The 19,525-nt window shown below is 48.7% G+C and overlaps 1 protein-coding gene, 1 long non-coding RNA gene and 1 pseudogene across 2 annotated transcripts; all 3 read left to right on the top strand.

Annotated features, from left to right (window-relative positions):
- The first annotated feature begins 1,697 nt into the window (after positions 1-1,697).
- LOC133067949 (mast cell protease 3-like) lies at positions 1,698-3,822 on the top strand. The gene is made up of 5 exons (XM_061159033.1): positions 1,698-1,800; positions 1,995-2,142; positions 2,633-2,768; positions 2,959-3,216; positions 3,551-3,822. Exons 1-5 carry the CDS (start codon positions 1,746-1,748, stop codon positions 3,710-3,712), a joined length of 759 nt encoding a protein of 252 aa, XP_061015016.1. The 5' UTR covers positions 1,698-1,745; the 3' UTR covers positions 3,713-3,822.
- A 2,248-nt stretch (positions 3,823-6,070) lies between these two features.
- LOC133068024 (adenylyltransferase and sulfurtransferase MOCS3-like) lies at positions 6,071-10,537 on the top strand (annotated as a pseudogene).
- A 4,966-nt stretch (positions 10,538-15,503) lies between these two features.
- LOC133068416 (uncharacterized) lies at positions 15,504-17,820 on the top strand. Its single transcript, XR_009695509.1, has 3 exons — positions 15,504-15,690; positions 15,905-16,579; positions 16,801-17,820. It is a non-coding gene; the product is annotated as an uncharacterized LOC133068416 (long non-coding RNA).
- Positions 17,821-19,525: the final 1,705 nt, after the last annotated feature.

Genomic DNA, 19,525 nt, shown 5'->3' with positions numbered 1-19,525 from the left:
CATCAAAGCCAGGAAATTAACATTGATGCCACCAATACCATTTAATCTTCAGACAGTAAGAATCTGGGTCCCTTGCCTTAATATGTTTAATTATTTGATTAGTCCCCACAGAGATTTATAAAACACTTCTCTTACTCATCTTCTCCAAGTGCATCCCCTGCTCTCCCCACCCAGGCCCTGGTGATCCATGTCAGGCAGCCACTTCAAAGCGAAGCCCACCTCGCCCTATTTGTCCTGCTCTGACACATCCCACCAGATGCCCTTTTCTGTTGGAGTCCCTGAATCCTCCTTGGGCTCCTTTACCGCCTACTGGTCAACCCTTGTGTAAACACCCTCCTCACAGCCCTTGGATGTTCACTCCCTACGTAGTAGTAGTACTAACAGTCGCTCAGTTGTGTCTGAGTCTCTGTGACCCCATGCACTGTAGCCCGCCAGGCTCCCCTGTCCATGGGATTCTCCAGGCAGGAATACTGGAGTGGGCTGCCATGCCCTTCTGCATTCCCTATGGAAGGCAACATGCCTCACCTCACTTGTATTCTGATATCTCATCCAGGTTGTCCAGTGCGGGGTGTCCAAGCCCATGTGGAATGAGGACACCCCTTGGTTCACTGTGACTCTCTTGCCAGAATCACTATTGACCATGGGCTTTGTTTCTTTAACTAAGGTGTTGTTGTTTTTTAAGAGGCTTGGGATCAAGATGTTTAGAAACAACAGTTTTTTTGATTCCATGACTTCCCCCATTTTCATGATGGGGACACGACTGCCTTTGCCTGTCTCCATCCCACAGGCTCTTCTTACGCGACTGCAACAAAGGAGGTCTAGGGCCTCCTTCTCTAACCTGGGTGAGGGGAGCTCTTGATTGCTTTAAGCAGTGGGATATGGTGGAATAGGTGTTATATGACATCAAAATCTAGGTAATGAAAAAGCACAGCTTCTAGATGGCTCAGTTTTTAGGAGACGCTCACCCTGGGGAAACCAACTGCTGTGTTATGAGGGAGCCATAGAATCCCATGAGGTGAGACTGCTTGAGGGGCTCTTGTGGAGAAAAACCAGCGTGCCGAGTGGATAACCAGCACGAACCACTGGGCATGTGTGAGCAATCCTGCAAGTGATTCAGCCTCCAGGCTTCAAGCAATCCTGATGCCAAGATGAGTAGAGGAATGCCATCCACACTATACCTGGATGAAAATACAGATGGGTAAAGCAATGTTGCTGTTATTTTAAACCACTGAGTCCTAGTAAGTGGAATAAGCCCTCTTCACCATCACTTTCACACCATTATGTCTATTCCACACCATGGATCTTGCCTTTATAGTCTGATCATGATGGTTTATCTCCTCTGCATGAAGCAAGGAATCTCATTTCCAATATTTCTCACATTCTTGCTGAAGAAGGGGTCTCAATGCACAATCACCTTGGTGATCTCAAATGAACCATGCAAAGACTTTCTTTGATCTCTCATCATGAGGCCCAGGTTTCTGGGGCTCAGGCACCTGAGGGCTTAAGGATTGGCTGATGGAACCACCCTCCCCCCACCCCGACCCCTGCCCCACCCAATGGATGAAAACTCAGCAGACGCTTTAATTAAATTCAAATTCACAGTCCACTCTGACTCCAAAAAAGTGGTTTGAGGCTTTCAGAGAAGGCTCACATGATAAAGGCCAGAGTATGGGAGGGGACAACTCAGGGTTAAAAGACCAGAAGGAAGCAGCAGCTGCTCACAGCTGGGCAGTCTTCCTGGAGAGATGGTCCTGTTCTTGCTCCTGGTGGCCCTTCTTCTGTCCCCTACTGGGGAGGCAGGTGAGTGATGGTCCCACCCTCAGAGGCCCAGTCCCACCCCACATGGATGGACCTGCTCAGACAATAAACTCATGCACAGCCTGGGTCTGGTCCATCTGAGAAAATTTCTCAACTCAGGGAAACCGTGATCCCATCTCCCCTCTTCAAACTTTGGCTCCATGGGCACAGCGGGCAGGCTGGAATCTTTCTTTCAGGGAAGATCATCGGGGGCCATGAGGCCAAGCCACACTCCCGTCCCTACATGGCATTTCTTCGGTTCAAGATTTCAGGGGAACCTCACATATGTGGGGGTTTCCTTGTGCGTGAGGACTTCGTGCTGACAGCAGCTCACTGCCTAGGAAGGTGAGGAGCAGGGCCTGGGCCTCCATGCCTCTGTTGAGCCTCCCAGGGAACCCTCTTAGAGCTGTAGACCTGTGCACCCAGGTAACAGAGGAAGCTATTCAGAGGACAGGTGAGCACTGGGGAGAGAGGGACAGGTCAATGCCAGTCGCGCATGGAGGGAAGGGACTGATCAAACCTGGAACATAAGGAAACCAAGGTTGTGGCCTGGAGCCCACAGTGCAAATGTGAGAAATTCCTGTTTTCCTTCGAGACAGTCAAGCTTGTGCGGGACTTAACACCCTCCGTGGACTCCAGGAACTGCCACCCTGCCCAGGCTGCCAGGGAGCAGACTGTTTAGAGACACTCAGCCCCAGGGCCCATCACCTAGAATTTCGCCACACCCTCCCCCTGCCCCGCCCCAAGTTTTGCCCTGTCTCCAGCTGAGCTCTTTCCACCTGGCTCCTGGGTCGTTTCTCCTGTGACACCCGCCCTCTCTCTGCTCTCTGTGCAGCTCAATTGATGTCACCCTGGGGGCCCACAACATCATGGAACGAGAGCGGACCCAGCAGGTCATCCCCGTGAGGAGAGCCTTCCCGCACCCACACTATAATAGTATGACTGGGGTCAACGACATCATGTTACTGCAGGTGGGACCCGTGGCTGCACTGACTCCGGGACCCTTCCATCCAGGGCCCTGCATCCCCCATGACCTCATTGCTGACCCTCCTCCTGTATGACCCCTTCTGTGGTCCCAGGGCTATGAGGAGGCAACCCCATGACTATTCTGCAGTCTCTGTGGGCCATCAGTAGGTGAGAATGCTTGTCCTCTACCTTCAGCTGGCTTGGAAGGCTGACATGACAGATGCAGTGAGCCCCATCAGTCTGCCCAGGTGCTGGCAGAAGGTGAATCCAGGGATGATGTGCAGTGTGGCCGGCTGGGGGCAACTGGAGGTAGATATGCCCTCTGCAGACAAACTACAGGAGGTAGACCTTGAAGTCCAAAGTGAGGAGAAATGTATCGCTCGCTTCAGATACTACATCCCCATCACGCAGATGTGTGCTGGAGATCCAAACAAGAGGAAGAGTTCTTACTCGGTGAGATCCCCAGTGTTATCCCGTAAAACCCTGGGCCCAGCTGAGCTGTGAGGACGGGGGGCTGTGGGAATGAACCCCGTCCCTGTGTCCGCAGCCTGTCCTCCTATCTGGTCTCAGTCCTGTGTCCCTGGGGGGTGAGCACTGCTTCACAGTCACAAATGGGCAGGGGCTTCCTGCAGGTGGAGCAGCAGGATTGTCAACGCTAGGATGAAACCTCGGGACCAACAGGACCCTGATGTCAGCCAGGACCCCTAACAAAGACCACCCGCCCCAGGGTGGGAGGGAGACTAGGCCTGAAGAAGCAGGGCTCAGCCCTTGCTCTCTCTGCCCGCAGGGTGACTCCGGGGGCCCGCTCGTGTGTGACGGTGTGGCCCAGGGCATTGTGTCCTATGGAGAAGTGTATGGTACGCCTCCAAATGTCTACACCAGAATCTCCAGCTTTCTGACCTGGATCCAAAAAACAATGAGACAGTACAAACAGCAGGGATCAGCCTGAGGTGCCCCCGGGATGGACCCGTCCATCTTCTCTGGGAATGGAGGCGTTGGTCAAAGTGTGTGGAGGAAGGCTGTATGGAACTTAATAAACTTTCATCTCTTGAACAGAAATCACTGATTCCTCCTTTATTCACATATTCATTAGGTACCTACTATGTCAGGGAACCATCTCTTCCCATTTCTGATCTGTCACCAGCTGCCCCCCACCCCAGCCCATACACCGCGCCTCCCAGCCCCACCTTCCATCTCTGGAATAAAAACACCTGCTGTACTGACAGACAGCTCCCTCAGTCATGTGTCCCCAGGGCCAGCTCCCCTCCAGGCTGCCCGTGAGCTCCAGCAGAGAAGGGAGACCCCTCTCACGAGTATAGGTCCCTCTTGATTCTGACCCTCGTGTCTCATCTGTACGCCCTCCTCCTCGTCCACACTGACTCGCCTCCCCCACATCCCAGTGCCCAGGGGGCAACAGAAGAGAATCCAGATTTGGAAAGGGGACCACCTGAGAAGCTCTGGGGTTGAGGGGGGCACTTGTCCACCCTAACAGAAGTGGGGGAGGTTTACAAAGGTGTGGCTCACCCCATGAGTGTTCCCTCCCCGCATCAAAGGAGACAGAGATCAGAAGCCTGAGAAAGTTTCAGGAGGGCTTCAGGATGCCGAGGGCCTGCTTCAGTGCCTGTCACAGCGCTGTCTTGGAATCCTGGACCCAGAGCTCTGTGCAGCCTCTGGTGTCCTGAGGGCACATCCTCCTTCAGCCCCAAATGACTTTGAGGGAGCTCTTCCACCATGGGCTGAGCCAGCCTCTCCCATTTCCATCATTCCCACCTGTATGCATGTTTTTATAAAGGAAAGTCATAGTAACAAAATTTTTTAGATTCAAGGTATCCTAAAATTTCAAAGGTGCCCCATACCCAATAGCTTATTGAATAATTTTTTCTCTTCTATTTTTCAATAATCTTTCAATTTTCATGTAAAAATCTATTCAAGAAAGTAATCTCATTTTAAAAACATGCAGCTTAGAGAAGGCTGGGCTAAAGTGAAGTGATTTGCTGGACGTTTGCATGGTGAGTGAACTTCGACCATGGCAAAGTGTATTTTGCGTGTAAAAGCAACACATATAATCATATAGTAAGTAAGTGTTAGTTTGCTCAGTCATGCCCGACTCTTTGTGACCCCATGGACTGCAGCCCACCAGGCTCTTCTGTCCATGAGATTTTCTAGGCAAGGATACTAGAATGGGTTGCCATTTCCTTCTCCAGGGTATCTTCCCAACCCAGGGATCGAACCCGGGTCTCCTGCACTGCAGGCAGATTCTTTACCAACTGAGCTACAAGGGGAAAGATAGCTAAATACAGGACATGTAAGTAAGAAATTTAAAATGGCCTACAATTTCACCACCCTCAGATCATCATCATCAATGGTTAAGCATGTTTCCTTCTGGTCTGTTTATTCATAAGATGCTCTTGCCACAACTCACTGGGACTTGGCTTGTTTAGAACTCCTCATTCCATCCTTTCCATTCCTCTTTCTTCTGTCTCATACTGGTGACAGTGCTGGAATCATCTGCACATGTTCAGCATGGCAAAGCCCAGAGACACCAGAGACGTGGTTCACTCGTCTCTGGACTGAGAAAATTAGCGGAGAATAATTATTAGGGTGATCACCATCACTTATCTCATCACCGCACACCAGTAACCAGCATTTCTGGACAGAGAGGCCCTCCTCCCCCTCACAGGAACCCTGATTTGGAGGGAGAGCACCCAACTCAGCTCAAGGGATGCTGGATACCTCAGCACAAGCCAAGCCAGTCAGGTCACCAAATGCTGAAGGACCCGGTGATGGTGGTTTTTGTCCAATGAGTATCAAGTCCAAGACTTTTGTTCAGCATAGTGGAATAAAAAAATTTCTGTCACAGAACATTTACATTTGAAGAGCTGATTGTAAACACCACAAAAATGTGAGGCTGGAACCCTGGCAAGATAGGAAATGGGGTCTCTGTTTGGTTCCCTTGGTGAGCCCAGGTCTGTCTGCTCCCAAACCAAGCTCAGCCACCTCCTCACCCTTGGCAACAAGCAGACCCTCATCGTGGTCCTCACCACTTGTCCTCTGGCCACCTAGTCTAGGCCCTCCTCTGCCTCCTGTCAGCTTCACAGGGGCAGCAGCTGAATCTCCCAAATCCCTGAACCTCCCCTATTAGTAATTATTCATGATATTATCAGAATCATAAAAGTACCAAGAGTGGAGAAATGGAGATTCAGTTATTGAGGGGCTCCTGGGGATCCAGCTCCTCTTGGTGTGATAGGGAAGAACTTTGCTTCATTAGTCACTAATGGTATATTCCCTACAACATTGATTATACCTGATGGCACATCTCTGGGAACGCTGGCTCCCAGGTAATGAACGTTAAGCTAAAATACCTTTGTTTAGCTCACAGGAAACAAGCCCACTGATGAAAGACTGCAGGACAGAAGAAATTAACACAACCGTCCTGAGGCTGACGGGAACCAGGAAATGTTTGACTTTACTCGGGTCCCTTTTAGTATAAAAGTAGCCTGAATTCTAACTCAGGCTATGTGTTTCTTTGAAACATGAGTCCACCATCTTCTTGGTCTGCTAGCTTTCTGAATAAAGTTGCTATTACTTGTTTCAGCAACTCATCTCATGATTTATCGGCCTGTTGCTTAGGAACTAGTACAAGCTTGCACTAGGTAACATTGGATGCACCACAGGCGTCACTTTCTTATTCCTTCTGTTCAGTCTTTGTGTGCGAGTGGGGTGATGGTGTCATTCTCTCCTAATCCAGGGCAGAGAAGGTGGTCATCTGTGGCATGCTGACACCTGGCTAGGGGGAAGCACAGCTCTCAAGGTCTGTGGAGGCACTGAGCCTCCCCTGCTTCCTTCCCCTGTGCTTTTGTCTAGAAGGAAGACACCCCAGCAGCTGTGACCTGGACAAACCTTTGGAAAGATGCAGCTACTCCTGTTCCTGATGGCTGTTTTTCTGCCTCCTGGGCAGGGACCAGTGAGTGAATGCCCATTCCTGAGGGTGTAGCCCATCTCACTAAACATCCCGAGTCCTGACCCCTCTGTGCAGCTCTAATTTCTGAACCAGGTCCCATTCCAACGAAGAACACAAGTTTGATGCCACATAGACACTCAGCAAGGACAGGTGGCAGGCAAGCAGGAAGACTATCACTAAGATCTTTCATGGGTCTCAGCCTCTCCCTCACCACCAGAAGAATGGGTTGTGCATTTGGTAGAGGATGTGAAGCTACAAAACACACGTAAGTAAAATCCCTCACACCAGCCAGGAAGAGACAACTCAGACAAACCAACCACAGTACGGGAGTTGTCAGTGGACCCAGCTTATGCACCAGTGCCTTCCACCCCTCACTCCTGTCCAGGAATAGGAGGCATGTGTGCGATTGATTGAAGGTGCTAGATGACAGCACCCAGAGCTCTCCAGGTGTCTTGGCTCTTTCCCAGGCCCCGAGCAGCTCACTTTCTGCCCCACCTCCCCCACCTCTCAGGCCCTTAGCTACACCACTTTCTCCACCCTCCCCGTGACCTGAAATCCCAACAGTACTATCCCCAACAACCTCAGCCAAAAGCTAACGGGAGGCCACTTGTGCGGTCAAAGAACACTTTCTGAGATCCTGGGATTCGTTATACCCTAGGACATGAGGATTTTAGAAAACTCACCTCTATAAGTTCCTCGTGCAAACGCACGTTAATTTCACAATATTCCTGAGAAAGCTCCCAGAAGCCCTGCACTCATGTCATTGAAAAGCACAAGACACAGTGTCACTCCCCCAGGGCTGTCTGTCACCCCAGTGTCCCCTCAGCTGCAGCCCTGCCCTGATATCACCGCCCGTCCCGTCTCCTGGGCCGCATCTCCTGTGACTCCACGCTCCTCACACCCCTGCTCTGCTCTCTGCAGCTCAGTCAGCGGCACCCTGGGGCCACAGCGTCAAGGAGCAGGAGAGGGTGCCGCAGGGCCAAGTGATTTTTTTCCATGGAGAAAGATGTGTCCTTACAGACACCATAGAGACATTTGTTTTCCTAAGCACCACTTATTTAGGAGGAAAAAAAGAGTCTCTCACCACTCTGCCATAAAACCAACATAAACCAAGTTTCTATATTTGTGTAGAATGTCTCACATTGTCATTGTGTAGAATGTCACACAATGTGTGCGGGGTCTCTATCTTGTGATCGCTGTTTTATGGCGCCATCAGTACCACACTATCTTCATTACTATGACTTCATTTGCTAAAGCAAGAGCTCCCATCTTATTCTCATCCTTTCAGCCTGTCTTCTCCAATGCTGGCTACTGGTTTCCCACGTCTATTTAGAACCAATAAAGTTCTGTGAAATACTTCCTGAGTACAATGAATCTGTAGATCACTTTTGGGGAATGAATACCTTAAAAATATTGTCTCTTCCAAACATGAATGTGCAATATCTTCACGATTCATACTTAGTTATTTCACCATTTCCATGATTTTAATGTTTTATTCAAATTTCATTTTCTAACTGTTAGGTAGTTAGAATAGGGAAAGAGAGTCCAAAATGGCCGTGGCTAAAAGACCTGGAAGGGAAAGCCCGCAAAAATAGAACAAAGAATAGAACAAAGAAAGGTCCAAGGTGGAGTGAGAACCTCAGGTAAGATAAACAAAGCTCCTGCCTAAGCCCAATTTACATAAGACAGGCCCAGGGACAGAGAAACATATAAAAAGAGGAGCCAAAGCCCTCTTCTCCCCTTTTTTTTTTTGCTCCCTCCCTCTTCCCCGCACGATGGGGCAATCTTCTCTTCGCATCTTGTGTCTTTGGATCAACGTGCCCTCACGCCTCAAAGATGGATTTTCCTGCTATTATCTAAATAAATAGAGCTGTAACACTGAGCTGTAACACTGATTTATTTAAGAACTATAACACGGTCTGTTTGAGACCTGAGAGCTATAACACGGTCTGTCCTCCGAGAGCTGTGACCCGCCAGGGGGCTTTAATGTCCGTCACTCCAAATTTTTGTTGTGACGAGACAAAGAACCGAGGAGCATACACTCGCGTGACATAACTATTATCATATACAGAGAGATATGATTAATGTTTGAGTTGATTTTGTGCCCAGAAAATTTGACAATTACTAATTGTAATAATTGACCTGCAGGTTCCTGGCTATTCTTGTTGTATATTAGGTCTTGAATATTCAGTTTTATTTCCTCCTTCCCTGTCTTATACCTTTTACTTCTAATGCCTGCTTAACTGTAGCGGCTAAAATCTCGAGTATATTATTGAAGAGAAATGATGATTATGGCTATCTGTGTGACCTAGTATTGTTTGGCTCTCGAATAAAAAACATTGACAATTTCATCATTAATTATATTGATTGGTGTGGGATTTTTGCAGGGATCAGTTATCATTATCATTAAAACCCTCATTTCGGGAAAGAGGCCCGGCTTGGCTGCCGGGGAGGAGGTGCTGGCCCTGCAGGCCGAAGTCGCGCAAGGTGAGGAGGAGCTGAGTTCCCTGAAGCAGAGGCTGGCGGCAGCCCTTTCGCGGGGCAGGAGTCAGCGCGCTCGGTTCCAGTGTCGCCCCTGCCTCCCAGGGCCGCCCTGTCCGGAGAGGAGATCCAGCGCTACAGCCGGCAGCTCATGCTGCCAGAGCTCGGCATGCAGAGGCAGCTGCGCCTGGCTGCCGCGGCCATGCTCATCATGTGCTGCGTCGGGCTCGGCTGCCTGCTGGCGCAATACCTGGCCGCGGCCGGCGTCGGCCGCCTGGGCCTCGTGGGATAAGATGTGATCGAAGCGAGCAACCTGCCCCGCCAGCTGCTGCACGGGGAGGCCCTGGCCGGCCAGGCCAAGGTCTTTTCGGCGGCCGCCGCCCTGTGCCGCCTCAATTTGGCGGTGGAGTGCGTGCCCTACGCCCAGGCGCTGACGCCGGCCACGGCGCTGGACCTCGTCCGCCGTTAGGATGCGGTGGCCGACTGCTGCGACAACGCGCCCACCCGCTACCTGGTGAGCGACGCCTGTGTGCTCGCCAGGCGGCCCCTCGTGTCCACCAGCGCGCTGCGCTTCGAGGGCCAGCTCAGGGTCTACCACTACGGCGGGGGACCTTGCTATCGCTGCGTGTTCCCCCGGCCTCCCCCGGCCACCCCCGGCGGAGACGGTGACCAACTGCGCGGATGGCCGGGTGCTCGGCGCAGTGACCGGGGTCCTGGGCTGCCTGCAGGCGCTGAAGTGCTGAAGACCGCTGCGGGCCTGGGCCCCTCTTACAACGGCCGCCTGTTGCTCTTTGACGCTCTCCGAGGCGATTTCCGCTGTATCCGGCTGCGGAGGCTCAGGCCCGACTGCCGCCTGCGGGGAGCAGCCCACCGTGGCAGACCTGCAGGACTAGGAAAGCTTCTGCGGCTCCTGGGCCACGGAAAAGGGCCGCTCCCTCCGGTTGCTGAGCCCGGAGGAGCGAATTTCCGTCATGGACTATAAGCGACTTCCGGATTCTGGGGCACCCCACCTGTTGCTGGACGTCAGGCCTCAAGTGGAGGTGGACATCTGTCGTCTGCCTCACGCCCTGCACATCCCTTTGAAAACGTTTGGAACGGCGGGATGCGGAGAGCCTGAAAGTCTTGGGAGAAGCCATCCGGGAAGGGAAGCAGGGCGCACAGGAAAGGGCGTCTGTCCCCATTTATGTGATTTGCAAACTGGGCAACGACTCCCAGAAAGCCGTGAAGGTCTTGCAGTCCTGGACAGACTTAGACTCTTTAACAGTCAAGGACGTTGTGGGGGGGCTCATGGCCTGGGCTGCCAAATTCGATGGAACATTCCCGCAGTACTGAGGTGGCCGGTGGAGTCTGACCAGAGAAGGGTGTGGGTTGCCATGTTACCTGAAGGTTTTTGGCCTTTGTTTATTTGCATTTGTTTTTTCCAGTAATGTATGGAAGAGCCTGGGATTCTACAGTACCTGTGATTAGGTGGACTTCTTTTTATAAGGATCTTTTAAATTGTAATTTATCAAATGATGTCATTATTAAGGGGTGATAACATTGTTCCTGTGAACTGTCTTGTGTTTGCAGCACTTGCTGCAAGTGGTGTCTTGAACGGGTGAGATACAATGTAAGTGACAGGGCTTTGTGGTTTGAACTCAGGTCATTTGCCTGTGCTGCTCCCTCCCTGGGCCCCCCACCCCCCCAAATAAAAACCTTCTCAGGATGTGAGGGCGATCTGGTTGTAATACCTGTCGCCCCTTTGATCGCCAGGGTTGGTGCGACGGACCTGGCTAGCTAGGCGGGTGTCTCCTTTCTCCTTCATTGCTCCCATGAGTATTTCTCCCAAAGCTGTGCCCTGAGGGAAACCCGACCGCCATCCCTGGTGGAGGAGGACGGGTCTTCAGTATAGGGCCTGGGAGTAGCTGTGCTTCCCGGATAGAACCTCCCAGTCAGCTCCCAAGTTTATTTGCTCTTTAAATTGTACATTTTAATGCTTGGAAAGGTGTAGTAAGCTTAATTGATTACAGATAAAATAGTTAAGCTCAGTTTATTGTTTACTAAGACATTTTTTGGATGTTATTTCTACTTCAAATGCTAAAACAAGTTCTAGAGCAGTGGTCCCCAACCATTTTGGCACCAGGGACTGCTTTCATGGAAGACATGTTTGGGGGAGGAGGGGCGGATAATTTGATTTCCATCACCCATCTCTCCACTTTGCAGTCCGGTACCTAACAAGCCACCAACCAGGACTGGGGTTCCGGGACCCCTTTTATAGAGAAATCAATATTTAAAATGTAAATTATTTACATGTTAAAATGCAAATTACCTGGGACGTGGTCATTTTATTGTTTCAAATTAATAGCCAAGTAAGATACTTACAGTCTAGCAAGATAGGAACCATCTTTGTAGTTTGTCAGTTTCTTTAATAATTCACTGATTTTTTTTCTAGGCTTAGCTTCAGGTTCCACCTTGTGTTGTGCAAATAGAAATTTCTAAACTGTGTTGTGTGGCTTGCTTTGAAATCTTTGGGTCCAAGTCCCAACTTTCTGCCTTCCCCTGTCCATTTTTCAATGTTCAACTTGTTACTTTAATTTTTTGCTTTACTATGTGGCCAGGATGCCATATACAATATTAAAGTGAAATAATAAACATTTCTTCTCTCCTTTGCAAAAAAATAAATAAAACCCTCATTTCTGTTCCTCTTTTGTAAAGAAATTTTTTAAATGAAGGATAGTGAGTTTTAGTAGATGCATTTTCCCCCTTCAGTTGAATTATCATATGGTGTTTCTTCTTTCACCAGTCAATGTGTTGTGTTATAGCAATTGTGTTTTGAATGAAAGCCACTCATCCTCAGGAAAACCCAAATTAGAAATCATCTAATACTTTGGCTTATGGACTGCTTGGATTACGTCAATACCAGAATATTAACCCATAAAGTTTTCCTCCCATATTGTCATCACTGGGCTTGTCATGTAGGTTTTGCTAGTCTCATAAGGGAAATGGGTAGCATCTACTTGCCAACAGAAATTGTATATCATTCTTTAAGTTGTTTTCAAAGATTTCCAGGGAATTATTGTGAGCTTGCAGCTGTCCTTGATGGACAATTTTTGAAAACGGAATCAATTCATGTAATGTTTTTAGGAAAATTCAAACTTCCTGAGTATGTTTCTTTAAGTTATATTTTCTAGGGATTTGTAATTCCATGTAGATTTTCAAAATTGTTCACTTCCCTGTAACCTAGAAGTTAGCATAGATAAGATTTGTGTATGTAAATATACATACACATATCTCCCAGTTAAAACTCTTTCTTAGTTCACCCACCTTGTGGCTATAATTTTCACTATCTCAATAGTGTCTTTCAGCTCAGTCCAGTTCAGTTCATTCGCTCAGTCGTGTCGGACTCTGTGACCCCATGAATCACAGCACGCCAGGCCTCCCTGTCCATCACCAACTCCTGGAGTTCACCCAAACTCATGTGCATTAAGTTGGTGATGCCATTCAGCCATCTCATCCTCTGTCCTCCCCTTCTCCTCCAGCCCCCAATCCCTACCAGCATTAGAGTCTTTTCCAATGAGTCAACTCTTCATATGAGGTGGCCAAAGTATTGGAGTTTCAGCCTAAGCATCAGTTCTTCCAATGAATACCCAGGACTGATATCCTTTAGGATGGACTGGTTGGATCTCCTTGCAGTCCAAGGGACTCTCAAGAGTCTTCTCCAGCACCACAGTTCAAAAGCATCAATTTTTCAGCACTCAGCTTTCTTCACAGTCCAACTCTCACATCCATACTTGACCACTGGAAAAACCATAGCCTTGACTAGACGGACCTTTGTTGGCAAAGTAATGTCTCTGCTTTTTAATATACTGTCTAGGTTGGTCACAACTTTCCTTCCAAGGAGTAAGCATCTTTTCATTTCATGGCTGCCATCACCATCTGTAGTGATTTTGGAGCCCAGAAAAATAAAGTCTGACACTGTGTCCACTGTTCCCATCTATTTGCCATGAAGTGATGGGACCAGAGGCCATGGTCTTAGTTTTCTGAATGTTGAGCTTTAAGCCAACATTTTCACTCTTCTCTTTCACTTTCATCAAGAAGCTTTTTAGTTCATCTTCACTTTCTGCCCTCAGGGTGGTGTCATCTGCATATCTGAGGTTATTGATATTTCTCCCAGCAATCTTGATTCCAGCTTGTGCTTCTTCCAGTCCAGTGTTTCTCATGATGTACCCTGCATAGAAGTTAAATAAGCAGGGTGACAATATACAGCCTTGACGTACTCCTTTTCCTATTTGGAACCAGTCTGTTGTTCCATGTCCAGTTCTAACTGTTGCTTCCTGACCTGCATACAGGTTTCTCAAGAGGCAGGTAAGGTGGTCTGGTATTCCCATCTCTTTCAGAATTTTCCACAGTTTATTGTGATCCACACAGGCAAAGGCTTTGGCATAGTCAATAAAGCAGAAATAGATGTTTTTCTGGAACTCTCTTGCTTTTTTGATAATCCAGTGGATGTTGGCAATTTGATCTCTGGTTCCTCTGTCTTTCCTAAAGCCAGCCTGAACATCTGGAAGTTCACGCTTCACATATTGCTGAAGCCTGGCTTGGAGAATTTTGAGCATTACTTTACTAGCGTGTGAGATGAGTCCATTGTGCGGTAGTTTGAGCATTCTTTGGTATTGCCTTTCTTAGGAACTGGAATGAAAACTGACCTTTTCCAGTCCTGTGGCCACTGCTGAGTTTTCCAAATTTGCTGGCATATTGACTGCAGCACTTTCACAGCATCATCTTCCAGGATTTGAAATAGCTTAACTGGAATTCCATCAACTCCACTACCTTGGTTCGTAGTGATGCTTTCTAAGGCCCACTTGACTTCACATTCCAGGATATCTGTCTCAAGGTGAGTGATATAGTAATCAGAATTATCTTGATTCTTACATTCCCAACAAATTTTTAATATAGATCAACTTATTCATCATTTCAATAGTCCTTTTTACATCTTGTATTAATTTGCTTTTACAATGTTAAATGTATAAGGAAATTCTCCTATATTCAAAGTTTTCATGTTTTACCTTTCAATGAGTTAGAGAAACAGTGTTAAGTGGTCAAGTTTATGTTTATTCACACATAGCCAACAGATTTTACTATATTTTCATCATTACTTACCATTTTGAATTTCTTTTCTTTTGATTTCCATTATGATTTTGCTTATGATTTACAATGGATCCTTGAACATGCCTCACGTCACATGTAATCTGATATTCAGGCCACGTAGTGCATGGTTTCGAGCACATGTGGTGTGAGGAGACCCCTTGGCTCACTGTGACTCTCCAGCCTGAATCACTATTGACCATGGGCTTTGTTTGTTGTACTCAGATGTTGTTACTTTTCAAGAGGCTTGGGATCAAGATGTTTAAAAACAATTTTTTCAATTCCATGCCTTTCCACATTTGCATGGTAGAGATATGACCACCATTGTGCGTCTCCATCCTACAGGCGCTTCTTCCATGACTGCAATATCTCACCTCCTGCTGGGAGGTGGGGTCTAGGGCCCTTCCTTTTTAATCTGGTGAAAGCTCTTGCTCTTGATTGCCCCAAGCAGTAGACATGGTAGAATGGATGTTGTATGACATCAAAGTCTAGGTAATGAAAAGAACACAGCCTCTAGATGGTTCACTTTTTTAGAAGATGCTCACTCTGGGGGAGCCAGGCACTGTGTTTGGATGGAGCCAAAGAATCTCATGAAGTGAGATGACCTGAAGGGTTCCTTGTGGTAAGAAACCAATGTGCCCAAAGGACAGCCAGCAGCAACCACTGGGCAAGTGTGAGGGAGCCTTCAAGTGATTTAGCTTCTGGGCTTCAAGCTTCCCTGACACCAATGGGAGCAGAGGGGTGCTGTCCACATTGTGCCATGAGCAAATTGCAGATTCATGGGTCAAGCAATGGTGGTGTTACTTTAAACCACTAGTCATTTAGTAACTGGAATAAGCCCTCTTCAGCATCACTTTCACACCATTCTGGCCATCCCACACCCTTAATCTCACTGTTCTTGTCTGATTATGATGGTAAGCTCTCCTCCACCAGAAGCAATAGAGCTTATCTTCAGTGTTTCCCACAGTTTCTCACACAAAGAGGCCCAAGACACAATCACTGTGATGATCTAAAGAGAGCCACAGAAATGAAGACATTCTTTGATCTGTCATCATGAGGCCCAGGTTTCTGGGACTCAGGGACCGGAGATCTGCTGATGCAGTATCCCCACCACCCCACAGATAAGAACTTATCAGAGGCTTTCGTTAACTTCTTACTCCACCGAGACCCCAAGACCTGATCAAACAGTGGAGGGACACTTTCTGAGAAGCTTCCTGTGATAACGGCCACCACAGCAGAGGAGACACTCAGGGTTAAAAGACCAGAAGGAAGCAGCAGCTGTTCAGATCTGATCGGCCTTCCTGGAGAGATGGTCCTGTTCTTACTCCTGGCGGTCCTTCTGTTCCCCACTGGGGAGGCAGGTGAGTGATGGTCCCACCTTCAGAGGCCCAGACCCACCCTACATGGACAGACCTGCTTAGATGCTACACTCATGCACACTCTGGCCCTGGCCCATCTAAGGAAATTTCTGAACTCAGGTTGAATTTTCTCAAAGACCAGCAACATTGGTCCCATCTCCCCTCTTCAGCTTTTGCCTCCATGAGCACAGCAGGCAGTCTGTTATCTTTCTTTCAGGGAAAATCATCGGGGGGCATGAGGCCAAGCCACACTCCCATCCCTACATGGCATTTGTTGAATACCAGGATTCAGAAGACATTTTCAGCTGTGTGGGTTTCCTCGTGCATAAGGACTTTGTGCTGACAACAGCTCACTGCTTGGGAAGATGAGGAGCAGTGCCTGGGCCCCACCTTCTGTTGACCCCTTAGGAGACGTAGGAAGCTCTTCAAAGTCCAGGTGAGCGTTGGGGAGAGAGGGCCAAGTGCATGCCAGTGGCACATGAGGAGAAGCAACTGATCAGACCTGGAATGGAAGGAAGCCAAGGTTGTGCCCTGGACCCTAGAGTACACGTGTGAGAAATTCACATTTCCCTCTGTGACTGTCAAGCTTCTGCATGACTGAACACACTCATGGACTCCAGGAGGTCCTCCCTGCCTGGGCTGCCAGAGACAGACTGCTCAGAGATGCTCAGCACCAGGCCCATCGCCTAGAATTCTCTCCCATCCAGTCCCACCCTGTCCCAAGCAGTGATCTTTCCTCCCAGCCTCTGGCCTGTATCTCCTGTGACACCTGCTCCCTCTGCTCTCTGTGCAGCTCAATCAATGTCACCTGGGGGCCCACAACAGCATGGAACAGAGAGGATCCAGCAGGTCATCCCTGTGACAGGAGCCATCCGCCACCCAGACTGTAATGGTAAGACTTGGCCCAATGATATGTTACTTCCGGTGGGACGTACGGCTGCACTGGCTCTGGGACACTTTCCTCCCAGGGCTCTGCATCCCCCTGACCTCATTCCTGCCCTTCCTCCTGTGCGACCCCTTCCACGGTGCGAGCACTGAGAAGAAGGCAACCCCACAACTGTCCTGCAGTCTCTGTGGCCATCAGTAGGTGAGAATGCCTTTCCTCTTCTTCAGCTAATGACGGCTAACTTGACAGATGCAATGAGCCCCATCAATCTGCCCAGAAGCTGGTGAAGGTGAAGCCAGGTATAATGTGCAGTGTGACCAGCTGGGGGCAACCTGGGGTAGATATTCCCTGTGCAGACAAACAACAGGAGGTAGATCTTAAAGTTCAAAGGGAGGAGAAATGTATCACTTGCTATGCTGCAGATCCAAACAAGAGGAAGAATTCTTTCTTGGTGAGATCCCCAGTGTTTTCCATGCAAAACCTTGGGTAAGCTGAGCTGGAGGATGAGGGGCAGTGGGAATGAACCCCATCCCTGTGTCCCCAAACTGTCCTATCTGGTCTCTGTCCTGTGTCCCTGGGGGGTGAACAATGCTCCAAAGTCATATATGGGCAGGGGTTTCTTGTGTGAGGAGCAGCAAGATTGTCAATGCCTTGATGAAACCTCAGGACCAACAAGGCCCTGATGTCAGCCCAGGCCCCTAACAGAGACCAGCCTGGGCATTAGTGGGGAGAATAACTGAAGAAGGTGGGCTCAGCCCTTGCTCTCTCTGCCCACAGGGTGAGTCTGGGGGCCCGCTCGTGTGTAATGGTGTGGCCCAGGGCATTGTGTCCTGTGGAGAAGGGTATTGGAGGACTCCAAATGTCTACACCAGAATCTCCTGCTTTCTGTCCTGGATCCAAACAACAGTGAGACAGTACAAATGGCAGGGATCAGCCTGAGGTGCCCCTGGGATGGACCCTCCATCTTCCCTGGAATGGGTACACTGGGGAAAGTGGGTGAAGGAGGGCTGCCTGGAATTTAATAAACTTTCATCTCTTGAGCAGAAATCACGGATTCCTCTTTTATTTACCTAAACACATTTGTTAGGTATGTATTCTGTCAGGCAACCATCTAGTCACATCTGATCTTCCCCCTCCAGCACATACACCGCACCCCACCCCCACCTTCCAACTCTGAAATAAAAACTCCTGCTGTACCGACAGCCAGCTCCCTCCAGTCACATGTCCCCAGAGCTAGTCCCCCTGCAGGCTGCTCCATCGGAGAAAGGAGACCCCTCCTCAGGAACACATGACCCTCTTGTTAATGATCCTCATGTCTCATCCATATGCCCTCCTCCTCATCCACACTTACTCTCCTATACCCCATCCCAGTGCCTAGGGGGCACAGAAGAGAGTCCAGAATAGGAAGGAGGGCCACCTGAGGCTCTGGGGTTGAGGGGGGCACTTGTCCATACTAACAGAAGTGGGGGAGGTTTACAAAGGTGAAGCTGACCGAATGCAGTCCCTCCCCGCATCAGAAGAGACAGAGGTGAGAAGTCTGAGAACGTTTCAGGAGGGTTTCAGTATTCCCAGACCCAGTTCAAGTGCCTGTCACAGCCCTGTCTTGGGATCCTGGGTCCAGGGCTCTATACAGCCTCTGGTGTCTTGACAGCACATCTTCCTTCAGCCCCAAGTGACCTTGAGGGAGCTCTTCCATCTTGGGCTGAGCCAGCCTCTCCCCACCTCCATTATTCCCATGTGGGTGTGTATATAAATGTATTTATCTCTAAAGGAAACTATTTGTAATAAAATGTTTTGGATTCAGGGGTATCCTAATGTTTGAAAGGTTTCTTATAACCTATAGGATATTGACTCAATTTTTCCTTCTATTTATCAATAATCTCTAAATTTTTTATCTATGAATGTATTTGGTAAAGTTACTAATTTTTAAAACATGCAGCTCAGGGAAGACTAGGCTGAAGGGGAGTGGTTTGCTGAACACTTGCATGGTGAGTGAGTTTTGACTGTGGCAAAATGTGTTTTGGATGGAAGAGCAACAGACATCATAGTTAAATACGGAACATATAAATAAGAAAGTTAAAAGAAGTGCAGAATTCCATCATCCTCAGATCATCCTTAATGCTTAAACATGTTTCCTTTTGCTCTTTTTCTATTTGTTCATAAGATGTTGTTCCTTCAATTCACTTGGAATTGGGTTGTATAGAACTCCTCATGCTGTCCTTTCCATTCCTCTTTCTTCTGTCCTCATATAGTTAGAGTGTGGGGTCATCTGCACATGTTTAGGATGGCCTGGCCCAGGGTTATCTGAAGCATGGGGCTCTGGACACTGGACAGAATACTTTGTGGGGAGTAATTACTAGGATGAGCAGCATCTGTATCTCTTTCATCACTCACCAGTCACCAGCATGTTTGGAGAGGAAGCCCCTTCCCACTCACGAGCACTCTGATTTGGGTGGAAGAGCCCCCATTTCAGCTTGAGGGATGCTCAGTGCCAAAGGTCCCAGGGATGGTTTGTTTTGGTCCAGTGAGTATCAAGTCCAGGACTTTTGTTCAGAACTGTGGGTAAGAAAAGCTCCCTATGTTGTGAAATATTTAAACAGGTGATTCTAAACACTCCAAAAATGTGAGGCCAAAATGGTAACAGGATAGGAAATGGGATTGCTGTTTGGAGCACTTGGGTGTGCCCAGGGTACCTGCTCATAAGGCAAGTCCAGTCTCTGCCTTCTCACGTGGCGCCAAGCAGACCCGCTTGTCTTGGTCCTCACCATCTTTCGCTCTACCCACAGATGCTAAGTCTACCTCTGCCTACTGTCAGCTTCTCAAGGGCAGGAACTGTGTCTCTCAGATCCCTGGGCCTTGCTATTGAGTAATTACTCATGACCTCATCAGAATCATAAAAGAACCAACAGTGGGGAAATGGAGACATCCTTGCTTCAGTCACTGAGGTGCTCC

Source organism: Dama dama, chromosome 13 (assembly GCF_033118175.1).
Source record: "Dama dama isolate Ldn47 chromosome 13, ASM3311817v1, whole genome shotgun sequence".
In the NCBI taxonomy this organism is placed as follows: domain Eukaryota; kingdom Metazoa; phylum Chordata; class Mammalia; order Artiodactyla; family Cervidae; genus Dama; species Dama dama.
The sequence above is the reverse complement of the archived record's forward strand: the minus strand, read 5'-3'. Positions and strand labels throughout refer to the sequence as shown.

Excerpts from the sequence above, each read along its gene's own strand:
- LOC133067949 (XM_061159033.1), top strand. The coding sequence starts at position 1,746 with ATGGTCCTGTTCTTGCTCCTGGTGGCCCTTCTTCTGTCCCCTACTGGG. Across the intron at positions 2,769-2,958 it reads ACGACATCATGTTACTGCAG|CTGGCTTGGAAGGCTGACAT; the intron begins GTGGGACCCGTG and ends CTCTACCTTCAG. Across the intron at positions 3,217-3,550 it reads AGAGGAAGAGTTCTTACTCG|GGTGACTCCGGGGGCCCGCT; the intron begins GTGAGATCCCCA and ends CTCTGCCCGCAG.